At 41.9% G+C, this 21,933-nt stretch overlaps 1 protein-coding gene across 1 annotated transcript; it reads left to right on the top strand.

Moving 5' to 3' along the window:
- The first annotated feature begins 1,131 nt into the window (after positions 1 to 1,131).
- LOC124711972 (serine protease inhibitor I/II-like) lies at positions 1,132 to 21,698 on the top strand. The gene is made up of 4 exons (XM_047242255.1): positions 1,132 to 1,294; positions 8,138 to 8,188; positions 13,904 to 14,012; positions 21,572 to 21,698. The coding sequence occupies exons 1-4, from the start codon at positions 1,150 to 1,152 to the stop codon at positions 21,579 to 21,581; spliced, it is 315 nt and encodes a 104-aa protein (XP_047098211.1). The 5' UTR covers positions 1,132 to 1,149; the 3' UTR covers positions 21,582 to 21,698.
- Positions 21,699 to 21,933: the final 235 nt, after the last annotated feature.

Raw genomic sequence — 21,933 nt, 5'->3', positions numbered from 1 at the left:
TAAAGAACAATTTGCAAAAACAAGTTAGGGGTTTGATTTCTCATCAGGGTTTAGTTTTATTTTGTACTTCCCAGTTACAAAACATACGAATATCAGAAACAAATACTGAATACCATTTGCAAAAAGGTTGTTGTATGGCCTACGTTCGTTTCCAGATAATAAGCTATAATGTATGGGCTAAATAATATGCTGCTACAAAAATCTTTGGTCATTTACCAAAAAGCATTAAAAGCCTGACAGATAGCCAACCAGCATTTAAAATCAAACTAAAAGAATCTATGAATGACAGCTCCTACTCAGTAGACGATTTTTTACGTATAAATAAGTGACTGGAAGAATTGTCATGTAATGATAGGTCTACCTTTCATTAAACTGACACATCATTGTGAAGTATCGTATTCATGATCTGTGGAACAAGTATTCATGTAAGTAGGTACTGATTTTGTAGATATCTTATTTGATACATCTACGAAACAAACTGTTTAAACCAAAAAAGAGCTTTCAAATGAAACTGCTTTACGTTTTGTGGGTGAACGACACAATTGAGTTTGTTACATTCGATGTGAACACGTGTGTTTACGTTACAGGTTTCGTTGTTTATGCAGATTTATGAAGTCTATAACACTTTCTACAACCAAGGCACTAAAACACACACACGCAATATTTACGTTTTATGCAGTGCATAACGCGTATTGTTAGTAGAGAATGCATCTAATAATTGGTAACAGTGAAATATTCGCGGCGAATATATTGCCGAACATCGAAAGTGTTTCAGCTGTTCACAAAGTTCATTGTGAAGTAATGGCTGTAAAACTAAATTTGTACAGTGGTTACGCAATAATTTATCACTTCTAGCTGTGTTTACATAAGCTACATGTAATGTGGTGAAATTTAGCAGGAAATCCACTGAGAAATACTGGAAGTGAAATCAGGAATCAGAATGCTGCCTTGAACTCCCGCTGACGTTCTGCCAACAGTCACGTGATTCTATGTTGCAGCCACGCCAGATGTACAGCCGCTGCACTGCTTGCTCAGTCTATTAGTATCTATGGTCGAAGGATAGTACACAGACTGAACTGAACAGGCGTAATCACCATGTAGACACCAGTATCATTGTGTGTTATTTGCCATGTAAGAAGAAGAGTCGACATGGGATTAAAAATTTATAATAATCAAGTCTATTTTTATTCAGGATGCATACCCGGTCAGGCGAAGATGGAAGACTGCAACGTATGTACGTGTCTTCCGGCACGTGTCTGGGCATGTACCCGTATGGCTTGCCGCAACAAAAGAGGTTTGTTAAATTTCGTACTATCCCAGTGCTCGGACTTGTCAGATGAAAAATCAGAGTTATTTTATATGTACGTTTCTTCAGACTGTAAGTACAGAACTCCAATCATAAAATAAAAATTGTACATATTCACAAAAACATTTATTTAGCACAAAAATCAGTTATAACGTATTTTATTTTCACCACAGAAACGAGAATAAATAAATTCTTCCGTGAATAGTAATGTACATATTGCTGACTGAGAGCTCTTTGTTTCTTTAACATGGAGTTTCACATATTATAAGTTTGTTCTAGTGTAACATAATATACACTTTTATCTGTTGTCTGAGATTTCATATTTCCTTCCATGACAATCACTTTACGTAAATCTATATGATCCCTTTTTAGTAGGCGATTAAAATATACTGTTTTGATTACCCTTTTTTTATAACTTACGTCTAATTTCGGCAACATTTATTCCCAGCAACAAAAAGTGATGTCAAAACATTCTAACTCGGTTTCAGACAGTTTCTAGAACGGGCCTATAGAAGTGATTGAACTATAGAGATCGAATATTTCGATTCAGACACCCGTTTTATCACATGATACCATATTTCACTTAATATTGAATAATTAAAGCACCTCAGAAATAAACATGAATTTTCGTGAAAGATTGATTAACAAAATCTTTATTCACGATGTCTTCTTTTATGATGTCTACATACTCATTTTTCAACATTCACCCTGGTGACCAGCACATTTCACCCAAAGAAAGACATTGTACATTGACGGTATCAACAATGTCGCACTTTGTTGACGGAGCCACAACCGCACCTCTGCTTGAAAGGTTTTATCTCTTTTAAAGTGAAGTCCTCGAAGGTATCCTTCAAGTTTTGCAAATAGGTGAAAATAGGTTGTAGCCAAGTCTGGACAGTATGGAGGATAATCGATAACAGTGAACTCAAGGCGTTGACTTGTCGCAGATGTCAGAGCTCTCGAAAGTGTTCTTTCTTTGTCATGCTGAAGGAGCGCACGCTCCGTGTGTGGAAGAAACTTTCAGCTATTAGAAACCCGATTACAGCACGCTGTTTCTCACGCATCGACATAGTTCCGCTACAGATTGCCATGTTACATGTTACAGTTGCAAGCCCTCTATCGGTATAGGGTTGCAACTTGCGCCAGCGAAACGGAAAAGTCACGGGGTATATGTAGTACTGCAGCTGATACTCAGAACAGAACGGAAAAATTACTTTTCAGCACGCCTTTGAATTAGAAATCACTTAACCATAGAGATCAGAGTATCAGTGAAAACTCCATGTAGGAATATCAACAATATAGGAAAAGACAGATTGCTACTTACCGTAAAGAAGAAACGTCAAGTACACACACACACACACACACACACACACACACACACACACGCGCGCGCGCGCGCAAGCAAGCAACTGCTCGGCCCGAAATGGGGGAGTTGGCGGTCGTATGTGCGTGATGTGTGCTTGCTTGCTTGTGTGTGTGTGTGTGTGTGTGTGTGTGTGTGTGTGTGTGTGCGTGTTTACTGACGAAGTCTGTGGCCGAAAGCTATACCTTAGCGTCTTTTAATCGTGCCTGTCTGCAAGTTGACGTGTCTTCTTTACGCTAAGTAGCGATCTATCTTTTCCTATATTGTTGTTATCCAAACATTAAATTGTGTTTAAGCCTAAATGCTATGTATAAAACATCAGTTGAATTAAAAGTCGTTGCTTTCTAATGTTCTTGGAGCCTTCGATGAGGAGGGTTTGCTACAGCTGAGTAAGGGGACAGGCAGTGAGTAGCACATACATGCTTGGATTAGGAATATCTACGCCATACGGAGTTATTCGTCAGTACTTCCGGCGGAACACTTGACAGTGAACAGAGGACATCTGCAGTTTCGATTCGTAACACGTCGTATTGCAGTTACACCAGGGAGAGGCCGTATCACAACTTGTAGACAGTCTTTCTTCTCCGTATTTTTGCATCGAATTACGACCGGCCGTGCAAAAAGTTGGAACAGTTATCATCATACACAAAGACATGTGCCGCACGAATAGCGAGAGGCTAGAGGCCACGGTCATCACGGTCAAGTTCAATGGCGTTTATACAGCGCCGATATCGCCATGCAGCTCCCAGAGAGACATTAACAGGATATATCAGCACTTTACTCAATATACGAGGTGCGACAATGAAGTAATGATACTGATGTAAAAAAAAATGTTGCTTACCGTTTTAGTCAGGTGCGACAATAAAGTAATGATACTGATGTGAAAAAAAATGTTGCTTACCGTTTTAGTCAAGTTTAGTGTTGTCTCCTTCAAAGTAATTCCCTTCTGATTGCACACACTTTTTCCAGCGCTTCTGCCATTGATGGTAACATTTCTGGAATTCTTCTTCTGTAACATCCTCCAAGACCCTCGTCACAACTTTTTGGACATCTTGTGTTGTTTGAAAATGGTGTCCCTTGACCGCCGTTTTGACTCTTGGAAATAGAAAAAAGTCGCACGGAGCAATATCCTAAGGTGACTTTGGTAGTACTGAAATGTTTTGAGGTTAAAAATTGCTGTACTGACAGAGCAGTATGGGATGGTGAATTATCGTGATGCAGAATCCAATTATCAGCAACGTTGGCACGGATACGAAGAGCTCTTTTACGAAGTCTTTCTAAAATTTCTTTGTAGTAATATTGGTTAACTGTTTGTCCAGGAGGCACGCACTCTTTATGAACAATTCCCTTGGAATCAAAGCAGCACACAAGCACGAATTTCACTTTTGACTTTGACATGCAAGCTTGTTTTGGTCTGGGTGACCCCTTTGAGCACCATTGAGAACTTTGGCGTTTTGTCTCTGGATAGTACTGAAAAATCCAACTTTCATCACCAGTGATAACACGGCTCAACAATTCTGGATTGATTTCCGTTTGCTCTAACAGATCGGCTGCCACATTTTTCCGTGTTTCTCGCTGTTGTGGTGTGATATTTTTGGGGACCATTTTTGCAAAAATCTTTCTCTTACCAAGATCTTCAGTTATTATTAGACGAACCATTTCTCGACTGATGTTCAGTTCTTCTGCAATCATTTTCACGGATAATCTTCGATCAGATCGTACAGGTTCACGCGCCCTGCCCAAGTCGACATCCGACCGTGAAGTTGACGGTCGTCCACTGTGGTCTTCATCTTCAACAGTCGTTCTACCTTCACTAAATATTTTATGCCAACGAAAAACTTGAACTCTTGACATAACCTCCTCTCCAAAATTCTTCTGAAGCTTACCGTAAGTTGTCGCGTTTTCACCCAATTTAACGCAAAAAGAAATGGCATACCGTTGCGCAATATTATGCGGTTCCATTTCCGTGACGAGAGACACAAACACGTGTTAACGTATTACAGCACAACTCACGACTGAGCAGTTACATCGACGTGCTGCTTTGCCTAGAAGCAGCTTATAGACCAAGGTCAAAGATATTGTGCCTACGCAAGCCTGCAGGGTTGCAACATCTTGCAAAGAAAATCAGTCTCATTACTTTATTGTCGCACCTCGTAGCACCGCGAGTCAACGTCGTTGCAGTGCTCACCGTTACACATCTCACTGTTACACATCTCACTGCAACATAGCTCTAACGGAAAAAAACTCCATGAACGTATTCTAGGCCTAATGTACGTGGTACAGGGGCCGGATGCACACGAGCACGACTCCCATGCTGGGCCACACACGTCACACGTACCCTCATAATAGTCATAGCAAGTGCACTCGGCGTAGCTGTTGTTAACGATCTGGCCTCTGCTCGCTGACGAGTTACGCGGTACTCGGTAGCTACATTGCGGAGTGCAGAACCACACCAGATACTGAACCGCGAGTGTACGGATTGGACCTTGTTCAAGGAACTGACTTCTAATAGACCACAGCGTTTAAGCTGTTACCGTAGTAGCTACTGCAGCGCCACACAGCGATTGCACTTGACACACCACAACAAGTCAGCCAAGTCACATTAGACCCTGGGCATCATTAAACCGACTCAGGAGGTACTGACATCGCACTTGGCACCCACTGTCTGAATAGCACGTCAACAGGGAATAGTGCGGGAAAATATGTGAACACTTAGAAACACATGTAAACGTAGGCTTCCGCGGCCATTGTCACAGTCAATACAATTTTTCCGAGCTTGTGACCGCATTGTCAATGTGTAAAACTACCAACCGGCCGGAGTGGCCGTGCGGTTCTAGGCGCTACAGTCTGGAGCCGAGCGACCGCTACGGTCGGAGGTTCGAATCCTGCCTCGGGTATGGGTGTGTGTGATGTCCTTAGGTTAGTTAGGTTTAATTAGTTATAAGTTCTAGGCGACTGATGACCTCAGAAGTTAAGTCGCATAGTGCTCAGAGCCAGTTTGTAAAACTACCAACGTTTCGGTCACTGCTGCAAGTGACCTTCTACAATGTGTTTTTGTTTCAGTAATTAAAATCACCCTGAAGTAGGTCACTTGCAAGAGTGATCGATACTTCGGTAGTTTTACGTATTGACAATGCGATCACAAACCCTGAAAAATTTTATTGACTATTTAGAAACACCTTGAGCTGTGTACCTGGCGCTCCAACATGTGGAATCGCGCTTTCATCAGGTAGGCACTGGTGCAGCGATTCCCAACCTTAGTCCATTACCCCTGAGTACAGTCAGTCATTACCTACTACCCCGCCCTTCATCCCTCCCATACCGATCGTTGCCCGCCCCTCCCCCCCCCCCCTCCTCACACAAACTTTAGCATCTAACTAAAATGTAGAATAAAAGATTTTTCTGGGAACTCTCTTATTTCTAAAATAATGAAGGATGAATGATATTTAGTTTGTCTACCATATTTTATAGGCTCATCGTTTATTACATCCTTTCTTGTAGCCTTTCTATTTCTTATTCTTGCCAAACAATCATAAAGTTCTTTATACATCAGGATATCAGCCCAGTAGGGTTCATCTGTGACGTCCTCTACCGACATTCTGTTTCTTTCACCATCACATAAGCTCTTGCAATGTATTTTCCTTTCTTCTCCTGGTATTGGATTTTTATAAGGCTACACCTTTCTCCGTTTTATCAAGACGTTCCCTGACTTTGTAAACTATTATTAACCTTTTATGTAGGTCGTTCGTAATATTACAAATAAATCTGTCCAATACTTGACCTTTAGCTTTTACTTCATATTAAAATAAGGGAGGTTTTAGGACGTAGAATAAAAAAACAGAAACGGTCATAGAGCAGGAAAAGAATGATTGCAATGTATATTTACAGACAAAAAGTGAAGCCATTAAAATTGCTACACCACGGAGATGACGTGCTACAGATGCGAAATCTAACCGACGGGAAGAAGATTCTGAGATATGCAAATGATTAGCTTTTCAGAGCATTCACACACGGGTGGCGCCGGTGGCGACACCTACAACGTGCTGACATGAGGAAAGTTTCCAACCGATTTCTCATACACAAACACCTGTTGACCGGCGTTGCATGGTGAAACGTTGTTGTTCAAATGGTTCAAATAGCTGTCAGCACTATGGGACTTAACTTCTAAGGTCATCAGTCCCGAAACGTTGTTGTGATGACTCGTGTAAGGAGGAGAAATGCACACCATCACGTTTCCGACTTTGCTAAAGGTCGGATTGTAGCCTATCGCGATTGCGGTTTATCGTATCGCGACATTGCTGCTCGCGTTGGTCGAGATCCAACGACTGTTAGCAGAATATGGAATCGGTGGGTTCAGGAGGTTAATACGGACCCCCGTGCTGGATCCCAACGGCCTCGTATCACTAGCAATCGAGATGACAGGCATCTTATCCGCATGGCTGTAACGGATAGTGCAGCCACGTCTCGATCCATGAGTCAACAGATGGGGACCTCTGCAAGACAACAACCATCTGCTCGAACAGTTCGATGACGTTTGCAGCAGCACGGACTATCAGCTCGGAGACCATGGCTGCGGTTGCCCTTAACGCTGCATCGCAGACAGGAGCGCTTGCGATGGTGTATTCAACGACGAACCTGGGTGCACGAATGACAAAATCGTCATTTTTTCGGATGAATCCAGGTTCTGTTTACAGCATCATGATGGTCGCATCCGTGTTTGGCGACATCGCGGTGAACGCAAATTGGAAGCGTGTATTCGCCATCGCCATAATGGCGTATCACCCGGCGTGATGGTATTGGGGGCCTTTGGTTATACGTCTCGGTCACCTCTTGTTCGCATTGACGGCACTTTGAACAGTGGACGTTACATTTTAGATGTGTTACGACCCGTGGCTCTACCCTTCATTCGATCCCAGCGAAACCCTACATTTCAGCAGGATAATGCACGACCGCATGTTGCAGGTCCCGTACGGGCCATTCTGACTACAGAAAATGTTCGACTGCTGGCCTGGCCATCATATTCAGCAGATCTCTCACCAATTGAAAACGTCTGGTCAATGGTGGCCGAGCAACTGGCTCGTCACAATACGCCAGCCACTACTTTTGATGAACTGTGGTATCGTGTTGAAGCTGCATGGGCAGCTGTACCTGTACACGCCATCCAAGCTCTGTTTGACTCAATGCCCAGGCGTATCAAGGCCGTTATTACGGCCAGAGGTGGTTGTTCTGGGTACTGATTTCTGAGGATCTGCGCACCCAAATTGCGTGAAAATGTAATCACATGTCAGTTCTAGTATAATATATTTGTCCAATGAGTACCCGTTTATCATCTGCTTTTCTTCTTGTTGTAGCAATTCAAATGGCCAGTAGTGTACGTAAATATCATGAAAAGAGTCTCAAGGTAAGCACAGTTGTAAGAGAGGCCGATTTTACAACCAGACTGACGTGTCTCTGATGGCTTGTTACAGGAGCGAAGACGCTGCAGTTGGCCCGGAAGAAACCACCGGCGGCCCCAGAAGGTAATTTCGCAATTACTGAAAGGTCTAGCACCTGTGCATGAACTGTCTCAGATAGCAAACATAATCCACCTACTGTCCTAATAACTATCAAGAGTACCGAATAGAGATTTTCTCCCATTTGCCTTAGCCTCTGCCGTTGAAAAATTCTTACCTCCTATTTCCTGCAGCTACAGTAAAATAACTCTGCGACTGCTTAAAACTGTGTGCCGGACCGAGACTCGAACTCGGGACCTGCTCTACCAAGCACTTGCCCGCGAAAGGCAAAGGTCCAGAGTTCGAGTCTCGGTCCGGTACACAGTTTTAATCTGCCAGGAAGTTTCATATCAGCGCACACTCCTCTGCAGAGTGAAAATCTCATTCTGGGAACTCTGTGACTGGCGGACTGCAGTGGAGGACAGGGGGCTCGGTCCAGTGCTGCCGGGGTGCTGCACGCCTGACACAGCTTTTCAGTTTTCGTGGTTTGTATCTATGACAGCAATACTTCACCAACAAGCTGTTGCAGATACTTCAGCATTAATGACTAGTTAGTTTCTTAAATTAGGCTTAACAGAAACTTTACTGACTGGCCAGGGTGCAAACGTCTTATCTAATCGTATGAAACAAGTTTGCTGTGCACTTCATGTTCGCACATTGTAGAAAAGTCCCTTCATCCACAAATAAACAGACAAACGAAACATATTCATTGAATAGCCTCGAGGATAATTAATTATTATGTTAACAGCCAGCACACATTGAAAGGTGGCTACACTGAGCCACTGCGCCAGAGATTGCGCCAAAGAGTACTATTAAGCCGCCTCCACAGTGCTTGTTGAGAGCTCGTAGCAGTCAGTGCTTGTCCAGAGCTCGTAGTGGTCAGTTCGTGCCGAGATGTGCTAGTGGGCACTGCTTGTCGTGAAGTCGGAGTGAGATGTAATAGTGGAGAGTGTTGTTCCATGTTTTATGCAGTTATTGATGGGAGAGGTAGCAGATGTTATTCTAATGGAAATACTGTAACGATCAGAGTGCTTTTCGTCAATATATATGAAGGTAAAATATTACGTGTTTTTTCATTATTTCCATGTTTTAAATAATGCGTCATGACAGGTTCAGTCAACAAAGCATCTGGCTTGTGTTCTTGTATTAGAGTGTAATTCTGGTTTTCTTGAGTAATTATGGTATTTTTATTTCCTTTAGTTACTTCTGTATAAATGGTATTTAAAATTCTTGTCTTGTTGAAGAAGAACTGTGCCAGATGTACGTTGAGTCATACTACCACATACAGAACAGCTACACTTGTGCTTTGTTGGTTTAGTAGGTTTTATAGTTGCTGGGGACTTAATTAATTAATTGTGTTAACGAAAGATTTCATTTCATTCTTGTTGTTCTTTGCAGTCAGATAGCGTAATAATACTAGTCAGGGCCAACCGTTTACGAGACACAGCGTAAGCGGACATACAGCTACTAAAAAACTAAAAAGTATTTTCAATAATATTTAATTAAGCCCCCATGCAACATATTTTGACACATATCACCAATTTGTGATTGGCACGTTTAATTCTGTAGTCAGTACTAGTACCGGTTTAATTCCGTGGCCAATACTGGTACTGGTCTCTCACCATACGAGAGGGAAAGTGTCATCTCTCTTACATACATTACAACCTAAGTTAAGTGACGATGTCAACAACGAAGAAAATTGCAAATAAACTAATGAAGCTTGTGATACCGTAAGACGAGGAAACACGAAAGATCTGGAAAGACATGAACCCATAAGACAGTATGTAAGTCACTTTCGACATTTTAGAGTTGACGAATGAGTGTTGGTTACCAATCGTTACACACAAAAAGCGAAAGCGGAGAACCTTCGATGAAATACAATATATCGTATCAAGCAATAGAAATGGCCTCCCCAGTCAATGTTAACATCCACTTGCCAACGAAAACTTCTGTTGTACATATCAGTAGGCTAAAGTCGTCAGTGATGCAGTCGATGCGTAATCACAAATTCGAATACCAGTGCCACAACAACGCAGAAAACCAACGAAGGTTTAAAGGAATGCGCTACCCGGTACTCGTGCTGAGCACAAGACGTCAATATACTAAGATCATGAAACTAGTACTTCATAAGTACGTATATTACAGTGTATTTTTCTTATTTTCTTATTTTTTTCCTTCGTTTTGTACTACACAGAGGTGATAAAAGTACTGTTTTTTGAGTCATCAGCCTTCTCACTGGTTTGGTCCGGCCCACCACGAATTCCTCTCCTGTGCCAACCTATTCGTCTCAGAGTAGCACCTGCAACCTACGTCCTCTATTATTTGCTGGATGTATTCCAAACGGCCGGCCGGTGTGGCCGTGCGGTTCTAGGCGCTTCAGTCAGGAATCGCGTGACCGCTACGGTGGCAGGTTCGAATCCTGCCTCGGGCATAGATGTGTGTGATGTGCTTAGGTTAGTAAGGTTTAAGTAGTTCTAAGTCTAGGGGACATGACCTCAGATGTTAAGTCCCATAGTGCTTAGAGCCATCTGAACCATTTTACTGCTCAGAACCTCCTCATTCCTTACGTTATCAGGCCATCTAATTTTCAGCTTTCGACTGTAAGACAGCATCTCAAATACTTCGATTCTGTTTTGTTTCGGTCTTCCTACAGTCCACGTTGCACTACCATACAATTCTGTGCTCCAACCGCACATTCTCAGAAATTTCCTTCTCAAATTGAGGCCTATGTTTGATACTGGTAGATTTCTCTAGGACAGGACTGCCCTTATAACGTGTGCTACTCTCCTTGCTCCGTACGTCATTGATTATTTTGCTGTCGAGGTAGTAGAATTCCTTAACCTCATCTACTTCGTGACCATCAATCCTGATGTTAAGTTTCTCGCTGTTCTCAATTTTGTTACTTCTCATTACTTTCGTCTTTCTTCGATTTACTCTCTGTCCATATTCAGTACTAATTGGACTGTTTATTCCATTCAGCAGATCATCTAATTCTTCTACACTTACACTCAGGATAGCGAAAGTCCTAGGACAGCGAAATGCACATATACAGATAGCGGTATAATAGAGCTGTACATCTGCTTCATTACCCTACCTCAATCACGATGCGTTGTGGATGTTCACTTAAAAGCGCACATCCATCTTCAAGAGCGCTGATGTAGGCCGCACTAGCTTCTAATGAGACCCTTGGTAGGCTTGCGCCTACAGGCTCCTATTACGGCTACATGCACGACATCGCTTCGGGGTCATGACCTACACCATGCCCGCAGCCGGCAAAGTATTGCATCCACAATCTTCGTAACACTCGAGTATGCGATTCATCATGTTTTCTGCTGCACTGGAGAAAACAACACTATAAAACCGCAACCAGTAAATAGGTATCGACACAACGCTGTTTAATTGGCGTTTAATGGGCATCTCAGAGCCATCCACACCAGTTCCTGAGCTCGGCCTCCTGCAGCTGTGGCATCACCACCTCACCTACTCGGCATTCACGCTCAATAACAATCCTGATACGAAGGGCGACCGCTACACTACCTATCACAGAAAACTGACAGAGTGATTTTCAACATGAGAATCGTAAGAATGTTTTACTCGATATAGAGAAAGATATTTCAGAAACGAATGAGAAACTTCAGTTATGCTCAGCCTATCGCCTATAAAGTGGAACAGATGACTAAATGATAGGTCATTCATATTACATATAAAATGCTTACACCTTTCATTTGTGCAACCAGCTTTAAACGACGCATATCTTGGCTGGCAAGAGTCAGCTAACATACTGTCTCTTATAAAAGTTGTTTCTTATGACGTGATCTGTAGTATCATAGGAATAAGAGATACGAGTATCACATAAAGCTCTAACAATACAACTCTCATTGTAATGCCTCTCAATTTACAGGGTGATCAAAAAGTCAGTATAAATTTGAAAACTGAATAAAACACGGAATAATGTAGATAGAGAGGTACAAATTGACACACATGCTTGGTATGAAATGGGGTTTTATTACAACCAAAAAAATACAAACGACAAAAAGGTCCGACAGATGGCGCTTCATCTGACCAGAATAGCAATAGCATAACAAAGTAAAACAAAGCAAAGATGATGTTCTTTACAGGAAACGCTCAATATGTCCACCATCATTCCTCAACAGTAGCTGTAGTCGAGGAATATTGTTGTGAACAGCATGTCCGTAGTTATGGTGAGGCATTGGCGTCGGATGTTGTCTTCCAGCATCCCTAGAGATGTCGGTCGATCACGATACACTTGCGACTTCAGGTAACCCCAAAGTCAATAATCGCGCGGGCTGAGGTCTGGGGACCTGGGAGGCCAAGCATGATAAAAGTGGCGGCTGAGCACACGATCATCACCAAACGACGCGCGCCAGAGATCTTTCACGCGTCTAGAAATATGTTTTTTTTGTTCTAATAAAACACCACGTCATTCCAAGCATGTGTGTCAATTTTTACGTTTCTATCTACATTATTCCGTGGTTTATTAAGTTTTTAAATTTATACTGACTTTTTGACTACCCGGTACTTTGAGATCGCTCGCTTCATGTATGGAGGAGGACAAAACATTTCCTATATTTGAATGTAGCACTTTTCCTTGTGCACTCTACCGTGAATATTGCAAGTATTGTGTTTTATTATAGTTGAGAGTTAGTCTATTAACTCTGAACGTTATTTGCTGTAGAATGTTATTTGTTATTTTCTTCAGTTCCTGATCTAAATTTTTAACAGCTGCACTCGTACCATCTGTGAAGATAGCATCTTGAGAGTTTGACGGCAGTCATTAACGGGTATCACTATGACAACAAACCCTATGATGGAACACTGTGTAAAACCACAAATTGCAATACGACAAAGCAATGATGTAAAACATTTTCCCTCTTGCTATTGGTTAAATAGGACTCAGATCAGATTAATCAGTACCTCTAATTCAACTGTACTCAAATATATATTGATCATTATAGTGTTGAGACCATTTGCTGTCTTAGAAAATATACTAATGCACACATCGTTTTATCAGCATTGTCCAATTACATTTGTAAATTTTTCTCAGGTTATTTATAGCCTCTATGAAGTAATTTCAAATTAACCTAAAACGCACTCAGTTCATTCGAAAAAGTATATGACGCATGTAAACATATTATCAGTACGAGGTCCTGCGGGAAAGGCAGTGTATTATACAGAACATTCACCCTTACTTGATTCTGTTGACCAGCGCTTCCTAGTGCAGGGAATGAAAATCTAAAAAAATTACTGTTGTTCTCCGTCAGACCTTGTGCAGGCAAGTACCAACAAAGTAATTGAAATGGTTTACCTGATTTTTCTTTCTGTGTTTGGAAACATTTCAGTAGTCTTAAAAACAAATACCCCAAGTTTTTTGTTATTCTAATGCACAGCGGGTTTTATGAATTCATATATGTATGCGTATGGGTGTGTGTGTGTGTGTGTGTGTGTGTGTGTGTGTGTGTGTGTGTGTGTACGTGCTTATGCTATATTTCAGTTAACCGTTTCAAACATAAACGAAACTCAATTATAAACTAAGCAAAGTGTTACACTGTATACAGGCTGAGAAGTTTCAGATCATAAGTGCATAATTATCAGGAGCATGATCTATGGGATATGAAATTAACGAACAATAAACTCATGGGCAGAAGTCCCTCATAGTTATGTCCGCTATTTTCAATATTATCTTGAGAATTTCTGGTGATTTCTGTTTATATTCTATTGCAGGGAAATGCTGTATCCCCAACACAACGTACATGGAGGAATGTAACGTGTGTTTGTGTGCAGAAGATGGCATAGGTGCATTCTGCACCCTCGTCTACTGTGACAGAGGTTGGTACGTACGTTTCACTAACACTTTCGTAATACAGACATAATAATTCTGTAACGAAGGCGCGCCTTGCAAGGTGTTAAAATTGGATATCTACTGAGTTCAATCTGTGTCTTTTAGCGGAAAATGATACTGCCTATGGCTAAGGGGTTGAGGATTGTCCAAAAATAATAGTTTCTAATGAGCAATACTTCTCTCTGTCCTGCACGGACTTCAAAATAAAACAAGTTTCAATACTTGGTACCAGACCGGTATGAGACCGATACACCATCCTCTATCGACAAGAAGACAGTGACACGGCGTAGCAACCACCACCTGCGACAGGATTCAGAAATATTAATTCTACCGTGAGACTTTATCGACATGATGCAGTTATCTGTAATAAAGAACTATGAGATCAGAGTTGCGCAAAAATCCAGGAGAATCTCTACGAGATTTAGAAATGATGCAGAGCCGGACAACTTGTGTTAATTATACAGAAAGATAGAACTGGGCACTTCACAAAACGCAGAAATGTAATTTTCTATCACCAAAACATCAATGTCAATGAGCCAGCTCATACAAATTCGTGGGCGGCACAATTTGTATCAATATGAAATGGAATGATCGAATAGACTCAGTCGTAGGTGAATCAGGAGAGGGGCTTCGGTTCATCGATAGGATAGCGGAAACATGTAATTAGTCTAGCAAGTCGATTTCGTACAAAACACTCACACGAGAGATAGTGCAATACTGCTCAAATATGTGGGAACCAGGATTAACAGGGGATAGCTAAACAAAGGAGGCCAGCAAGACCCACGACTGAGTGTCACTCAAATACTGAAATTTTAAAGATAAATAGCAAGGGAAGAATGTTGAAACACATTTCGGCCTTTGTATCACTCCCACAATTAATTAAAGCGAGCACATACGCGTTTCAGCAGTCGTTCTTCCCACGTTCCGCACCTGATGGAAACTTGAATAAGCACTGCCATGAGGTACAATGCTAAATCACTTCACACCTGTTTGAAGAACGGGTATGTAGATGTAAATGTAGATTTGGAGATTATTAGTCCTACTCTATACGTTTCATATACCAGTGAGGCACTTAGAACACCATGAAGTGAACTAATTATTGAAATGAACGTACGCCATATCGTCAAATAAAAATAAGTCATGATATTCGACGTGCCTTACTCTATTTCTTATAGTATGTACGAACCTCTTCGTTGGAGTTACACATCTGAGGACGGTAACTATTTGCTGAAACCGATAATGTGAAAGTTTAATATAGGGTACATCAAAAAGGAGTTCGCAGCTTTGAAAATTCTTACCAACTTATTCATACGACTTAAACTTGGTGTCGTCTTGAAGGGTAATACAGTTTTAAATGTTTGGTAAGACGTCCGAAATTTCCTGAGTGTCCGCTTTCCACCTAAGTGAATGGACTGATGGGTGCTAATTGCACGGGCCCCACGGTCACTGAACCTGATAAGTTCTTACTTTCTCTTTTGGGAAATCATCAAAGGTTCATTGTTTATTCCATCTCCACCAGCTTCTCTTTCAGAGATTGAATCTACTTCGGTATTAAACAAGTCACGCCTCATATGCTGCAAAAAGTTTGACAAGGAATAGACTTCTGACGGGATGTATACCACTCAGCTAACGAAAGTCACTTTTAACCTGTTCAGGTCAAATGACACGAAAACCATGTCTGTAGGTTAAATTAATAATATTTTTGAAAGGTGTGAAGTCCTTTTTGATAGACCCTCTATATACTAAAAATTGCTTCAAAGACTTTGTGACGAACTTCGAAGGGTGACAGATCACATCATTGGCAAATGCTTGGTGACCTTTCCTGGCGACGCTGGATGTCGTTTCAGAGTGGTTGTGCCCTTAGAAGAGGATGGATGGAAAGAGAACATTGAGAGCCTCTATGAGAGATATATTTGTCTGACGTGATACAAGAAGGTACAGGAGTAAATGTAGACGAGGTAGGGGATCCAGTCTTAAAGCTAAATTTTAGAGGTGTTTTGGAAGACTTAAATAACACAGAAGGGAAAGATAACATTCCATCGGAATGTTTAAAAACATAGAGGGAAGTTGCAGCAAAACGTTTACTCAAGTTGGTGTGTAGAACGTATGAGACTGGCGATATACCATCAGACTTTCGGCATAACATCATTCTCACAATTCCGAAGACAACAAGAGCCGACAAGTGCGAGAATTATCGCACAAACAGCTGACCAGCTACTGCATCCAAGTTGCTGACAAGAATACTATGCAGAACAATGGGAAAGAAAATTATGTGTCAGGCAACGGTCAGTTTGGCTTTGGGACAGGTAAATGCAGCAAAGAGGTAGTTCTGACATTGTAGTTGATAATGGAAGCAAGACTGAAGAAAATTCAATACACGTTCGTTAGATTTGTCGACCTGTAGAAAGCATTCTACAGTGTAAAATGGTCCAAGATGTTCGAAATACTGAGAAAAATAGGGGTAAGCTGTAGGGAAAGAACAACTTACACTGCAAAAAACACAGAGAAAACGTTGTGGGGAAGTCGAACCAAAGACAGACTGCTTACACTACGCTTGTCCGTCATCTTGAGTACTGCTGCGCGGTGTGGGATCCTTATCAGGATTACCAGAGTTCATCCAGAATGTTCAGACAAAAGCAGTACGTTTTATATTATCGAGAAAGAGGGAAGAGTGCGTCACGGACGTGGCACTGGATTTGATGTGGAATTCACAAAGGCTTTTTTTTGTTGTGGCGGGATTTTCTCACGAAATTTGTATCAACAACTTTCTCCTCCGAATGCGAATTTTCTTTTTAATTGACGCCTACCTTCATAGGGGGAAACGATCATCGTAATAAAATGAAGAAAATGAGATGTCGTACGGGAAGATTATGGTGTTATTTTTTCAGCGTTCTCTTAGCGAGTGGAATAATAGAGAATTAGAGTTAAGGTAGTTCGGTGAACCCTCTGCGAAGCACTGAAGTGTGATTCGTACAGGATTCATGTAGATGTAGATGATGATTTTAAAAAGGTCGCATACATCCATTTGGCAATATGTCGGTTTCTTAAAAAAACACCATCACGTTCTAAACAAACAGACGAGAAAAGATGACAGTTGCAGAGTGCATCGTAGGAAGCTTCTAACTGTAACGTAGGTTGAGTGAGGACCTTTCAGCTGGAGCCCAGATAGTGTGCAAATGAAAGCCCCCAATAAACGCACTTGCCACACTATCGTACATGCGACGACTGACTTGAGGGCTAGAGGTCTGCAAAACCTACCTCCTGCGTTATAGCTGCAAAAACGATCACATCGCACGCTCTCTCCTTTAAACGTTTGGATAAGGAAAATCGAAGTCATTAACGAAAGCACCGCTGAAATGACGCACTCGGCGAACGAGTACAGTGTCACAATAACAATCACCGGTGAGGTGATTTGGAGGTCAGTTCGTGCACGCAGCTTTGTCATTCGCCACACGACAGCACCAGGACAACCAAAACGATCACGCTCAACAATGCTGGACTCACCCTCGTGTAGCAAGAGGTGGGAACGCATAATGCACCCAGGAACATGATTGTTTTAGTGGTCTAGGCGTTATGACATGGGGAGGCATAATACTGCGTGGGCGTGCCGGTTTCCAAATGTGTGAACACTCTACACTTCTTGTTCAAAGTTACTGAACCCGTTTCTCAAGTGCGTCTTTTCAGGGGTGCATTCGGCCCTGGGGAGGACGTTTTAGTGGATGCCAGTGCGCCGTCGTATGGAACAGCGCTAGTGGAGTAGCTCGTGTAACAAGAGGAAATACCGCAAACGGTCTGGCTCGCTCACTCCTCCGACTTGAATCCCATTGACCAGGTGTTGCATGCATTGGGTAAACGTACTGCAGCACGTCCATATGCACCAAGGAGCATCCAGCAGTTGTGGAGGCACGGGGTAAGGCTACCGCAACAACTCATTCATGATCGCGGGGCCCGTATGGGAGCACATTGCAGTCCCTGCGTTGCCGTCCGTGTGGTCAGGCATCGTATTAAGAATCATTTCCCGCATTTTCCAATGCCTGGAGACCACCTCGGATCGTTGCGACTAAAGTGTGATGATTGTCGTTGCATAAAATGTCAGTTCTATTCGTCTCACTGCGTATTTATTTTAGTTGCCTAATGCACTATTTTGTAGCAGTTCTATCCTATGTACTGTCCAAGTTCCCGCGATCTGCGATACTTGGCAGAGCCACATCATATGAAAGTTACTTTCTTTTCAAGTTTTGCAAACCAGCGTATAAGACCCTGAATTCTGCTTCTTTTTTCTTTTTAAGCCGGCCGAAGTGGCCGTGCGGTTAAAGGCGCTGCAGTCTGGAACCGCAAGACCGCTACGGTCGCAGATTCGAATCCTGCCTCGGGCATGGATGTTTGTGATGTCCTTAGGTTAGTTAGGTTTAACTAGTTCTAAGTTCTAGGGGACTAATGACCTCAGCAGTTGAGTCCCATAGTGCTCAGAGCCATTTGAACCATTTTTTTCTTTTTAATTATCAATCTTCTGATTGCTCTCTACTGTGTCAACCTTTTCATCTCCGAGTAGCATTTGCAACCTACATCCTCTTTTATCTGCTCGATCTATTCCACTCTCTATCTTCCTTTACACTTTTTACCCTTTACAGCTCCCTCTAGTTATTCCCAGATGTCTTAAGTGACGTCCTATCATCCTGTCTCTTCTTCTTGTCCGTGATTTCCATATAATCCTTTCCTCGCCGATTCTGCAGAGAACCTCCTCATTTCCTATCTTACTAGTCCACCTAATTTTCAACACTCTTCTGTAACACCGACCCTCAGATGCTTCGATTCTCTTCCCTTTCGAATTTCCCACAGTCTATGTTTCACTACCATAAAGTAGTGCTGTGTTCGAAACGTACAATCTCTAAATTTCTTCTTAAAATTTATGTCTATCTTTTATACTAGTAGGTTTCTGTTGATGCTTAGGTAGCAGAATTCCTTAACTTCATCAAATTTGTGATCACCAACATTGATAAGTTTCACGCTGTTCTCATTTCTTCAACGCCTCATTACTTATGTCTTTCTTCGATTCACTCTCAATCCATATTCTGTACTCATTAAATCAGCGGGCCCGTGTGGCCGAGCGGTTCTAGGCGCGTCAGTCTGGAACCGCGCGATCGCTACGGTCGCAGGTTCGAATCCTGCCTCGGGCATGGATGTGTGTGAAGTCCTTAGGTTAGTTAGGTTTAAGTAGTTCTAAGTTCTAGGGGACTGATGACCTCAGATATTTAAGTCCCATAGTGCTCAGAGCCATTTGAGCCATCAATAAATCATTCCATTCAGCACATCCTATAATTCTTCATCACTTTTACTGACGATAACAATATCATCGAATCTTACTGATATCTTTTCACCTTGAATTTTAAGCCCAGTCTTGAAACTTTCTTTTATTTCCACCATTGCTTTTTTGATACGTTGATAGAACAGTAGGGACGAGAGACTACTCCATGTCTTACACACTGTTTAATCCAAGCGCTTCGTTCTTGGTCTTGCACTCATATTGTTCCCCCTTTATTCTTGTACATATTATATACTAACCGCCTTTCCTTATAGCATACACCGATTTTTTCAGTATTTCCAAAATCTTGCACCAATTTACATTGTCGTATGCTTTTCACACGTCGACAAATCCTATGAACGTGTCTTGAATTTTCTTCAGTCTTGCTTCCATTATCAACCGCATCGTTAGAATTGCCTCTGTAGTGGCTTTAACTGACCGAAAGCGAAACTGATCGACGTCTAACACGTCCCCAGTTTTATTCCAATTTCCTGTGTATTGTTCTTGTCAGAAACTTGGATCCGTTAGCTGTTAAGCTGATTGTGCCATAATTCTCGAACTTGTCGGGTCTTCCAATCTTCGGAACTGTGTGGATGATGTTTTTCCGAAACTCTGATGGTTTGTCGCCAGACTCGTACATTATACTCGCCAACTTGAGCAGTCGTTTTTCTGCCACTTCCCTCAATGATTTTAGAAGTTGCGATAGAGTCTTATCTGTCCCTTCTGCCTTATTTCATCTTAAGTCTTCCAAAGCTATTTCAGCTGTCCCTTCTGCCTTATTTGATCGTAAGTCTTCCAAAGCTACTTTAGTTTCTGATTCCCATACTGGATCCCCTGTCTCCTACTGTTCTTCTATCAGGCCATCACACAAGTGCTCCCTTTATAGAGACTTTGAATGTACTTCTTCCAACTAATCGCTCTCTCCGCTGCATTTAAGAGTGGAATCCTGATTGCAGTGATTTTAATTTTACAGAAGATTGTTTTGACTTCTCGTATGCTGAGTCAGTCCTTCCGACAGTCATTTCCTTTTCGATATCGTCACATCTTTCCTGTAGCCATTTCGCCTTAGCTTTCTTGCACTTCCTACTTATTTCATTCCAAAGTAACTTGTATTTCTGTATTCCTAGATTACCCTGAACATTTTTGTACCCTTTCTTTCGTAGATCAGCTGAAGTATTTCTTCTGTTATTCATGGTTTCTTCACCGTTACTTTCCTAGTATCTACGTTTTCTTTTCCAACTGAAGTTGGAAACCCCAGGATATAAAGTACTATTTGTGGGAACTTCGTTTATCTGTCGAGCACTCCAACGTGTAGACCATGGAATACTCCATCGCAGTGTCTTCCTCTTCAAAAATCAAACGGTGCCCCAACACACTGCTTCTGCTGAGTGATCACCAGCCATAAATATTTGTCTACAAACACCTTGGCATCTTCATAATGTTCACCCATGCACCTTCTCATTCCTCCTACACTCCAGTTCTCAGTAGAGCGGTAGTTAAATGCAAAAACGCTGCCCTCCATTTCGCATCTTTTCCCCACTCCGGTGAACGGGCAATCCTGTTTTTGCAATGTCAGGGTATCATCACAGGAAAACTGCGTCGTAAGCTAAGGATTCAGTGGACGTATCAATGCGTGAAAGCTCTAAGAGCTTCGGGGCTAGGGACACGAACTGTAGCCGGCGTCTCCCTATTACGTCAGCGAGACACCTCGCCGTCAGCACCTCTCCAAAGAGATGTGCACTCAAGTCCAACACATCGGCTCTGGATACTTTAATTCATATGCATCGGTTTGCCATTCAAGCTCACAATAGCACATAAAATAACTTACTTTCACACAGTTTTTCAATAAATATTTTATGCTGTTTCATCCACTAGCTAATTAAGCCTTTGAAACAGCTTAATTACACAAGAACTATCATTAAGGCTAAACGAGGTGGAATGAAGTATGATGAGAAACGTCGATTTCAAACCAGTGCCACACTACAAGATCCTTTCCAGGAGAGTGAACAGGTTAGGGAGACACCTCCTGCAGCATTAACTTGCCACTGCTAGATGAAAGAAGAGAAACGTAGTAAAACAGACAACAACTAGAAGATAAGGAACACATAATGTATATTGGGTGTAGTAGTTGCGTGGGCATAAACGGATTAGCACAACATGGCTGAAAATGGAAGATATCACGAAACCAGTGAAATAGTGGTGACTTGAACAAACAATTGTGAAACTGATGGACTTTTTTTCCTTGCAGGGATAAATAGCTTGCCGGTGAATAGCATCTGCTCTTCGGAATACCTTCCTTGGGTGCCACAGCACAGTCTCGCAACTGTTAACGCTGGACATCCGCAGCATCAACACCTTCCGAGTATTCCACTTGCATTAAAACTTGTATCTTGAATTTACATTTCTTATGTTACGATTTGTAGACAATAAATATGTACTATCTGCTGCCTTTTCGTGTACTTATTGAGTGACGGCTACGATAAGGCATTCACTACGCTGTTCACAGTATCTTATCCGCAGTCCTATTTCCTTATCAGTAATTAAACACACACCTGTATTACCCCGATCTGACTTCATATTTATAGCCCCGTATTATGCCACAAAACATCA

Source organism: Schistocerca piceifrons, chromosome 8, assembly GCF_021461385.2.
Source record: "Schistocerca piceifrons isolate TAMUIC-IGC-003096 chromosome 8, iqSchPice1.1, whole genome shotgun sequence".
Taxonomy (NCBI): Eukaryota; Metazoa; Arthropoda; class Insecta; order Orthoptera; family Acrididae; genus Schistocerca; species Schistocerca piceifrons.
This window is presented reverse-complemented; position numbering and strand designations above follow the sequence as displayed.

Bases quoted from the DNA above. Each gene is read 5' to 3' on its own strand.
- LOC124711972 (XM_047242255.1), top strand. From the start codon at position 1,150: ATGGGATTAAAAATTTATAATAATCAAGTCTATTTTTATTCAGGATGC. The intron at 1,295-8,137 runs GTTTGTTAAATT...GGCTTGTTACAG, and splicing joins GGCTTGCCGCAACAAAAGAG to GAGCGAAGACGCTGCAGTTG. The intron at 8,189-13,903 runs GTAATTTCGCAA...ATTCTATTGCAG, and splicing joins ACCACCGGCGGCCCCAGAAG to GGAAATGCTGTATCCCCAAC.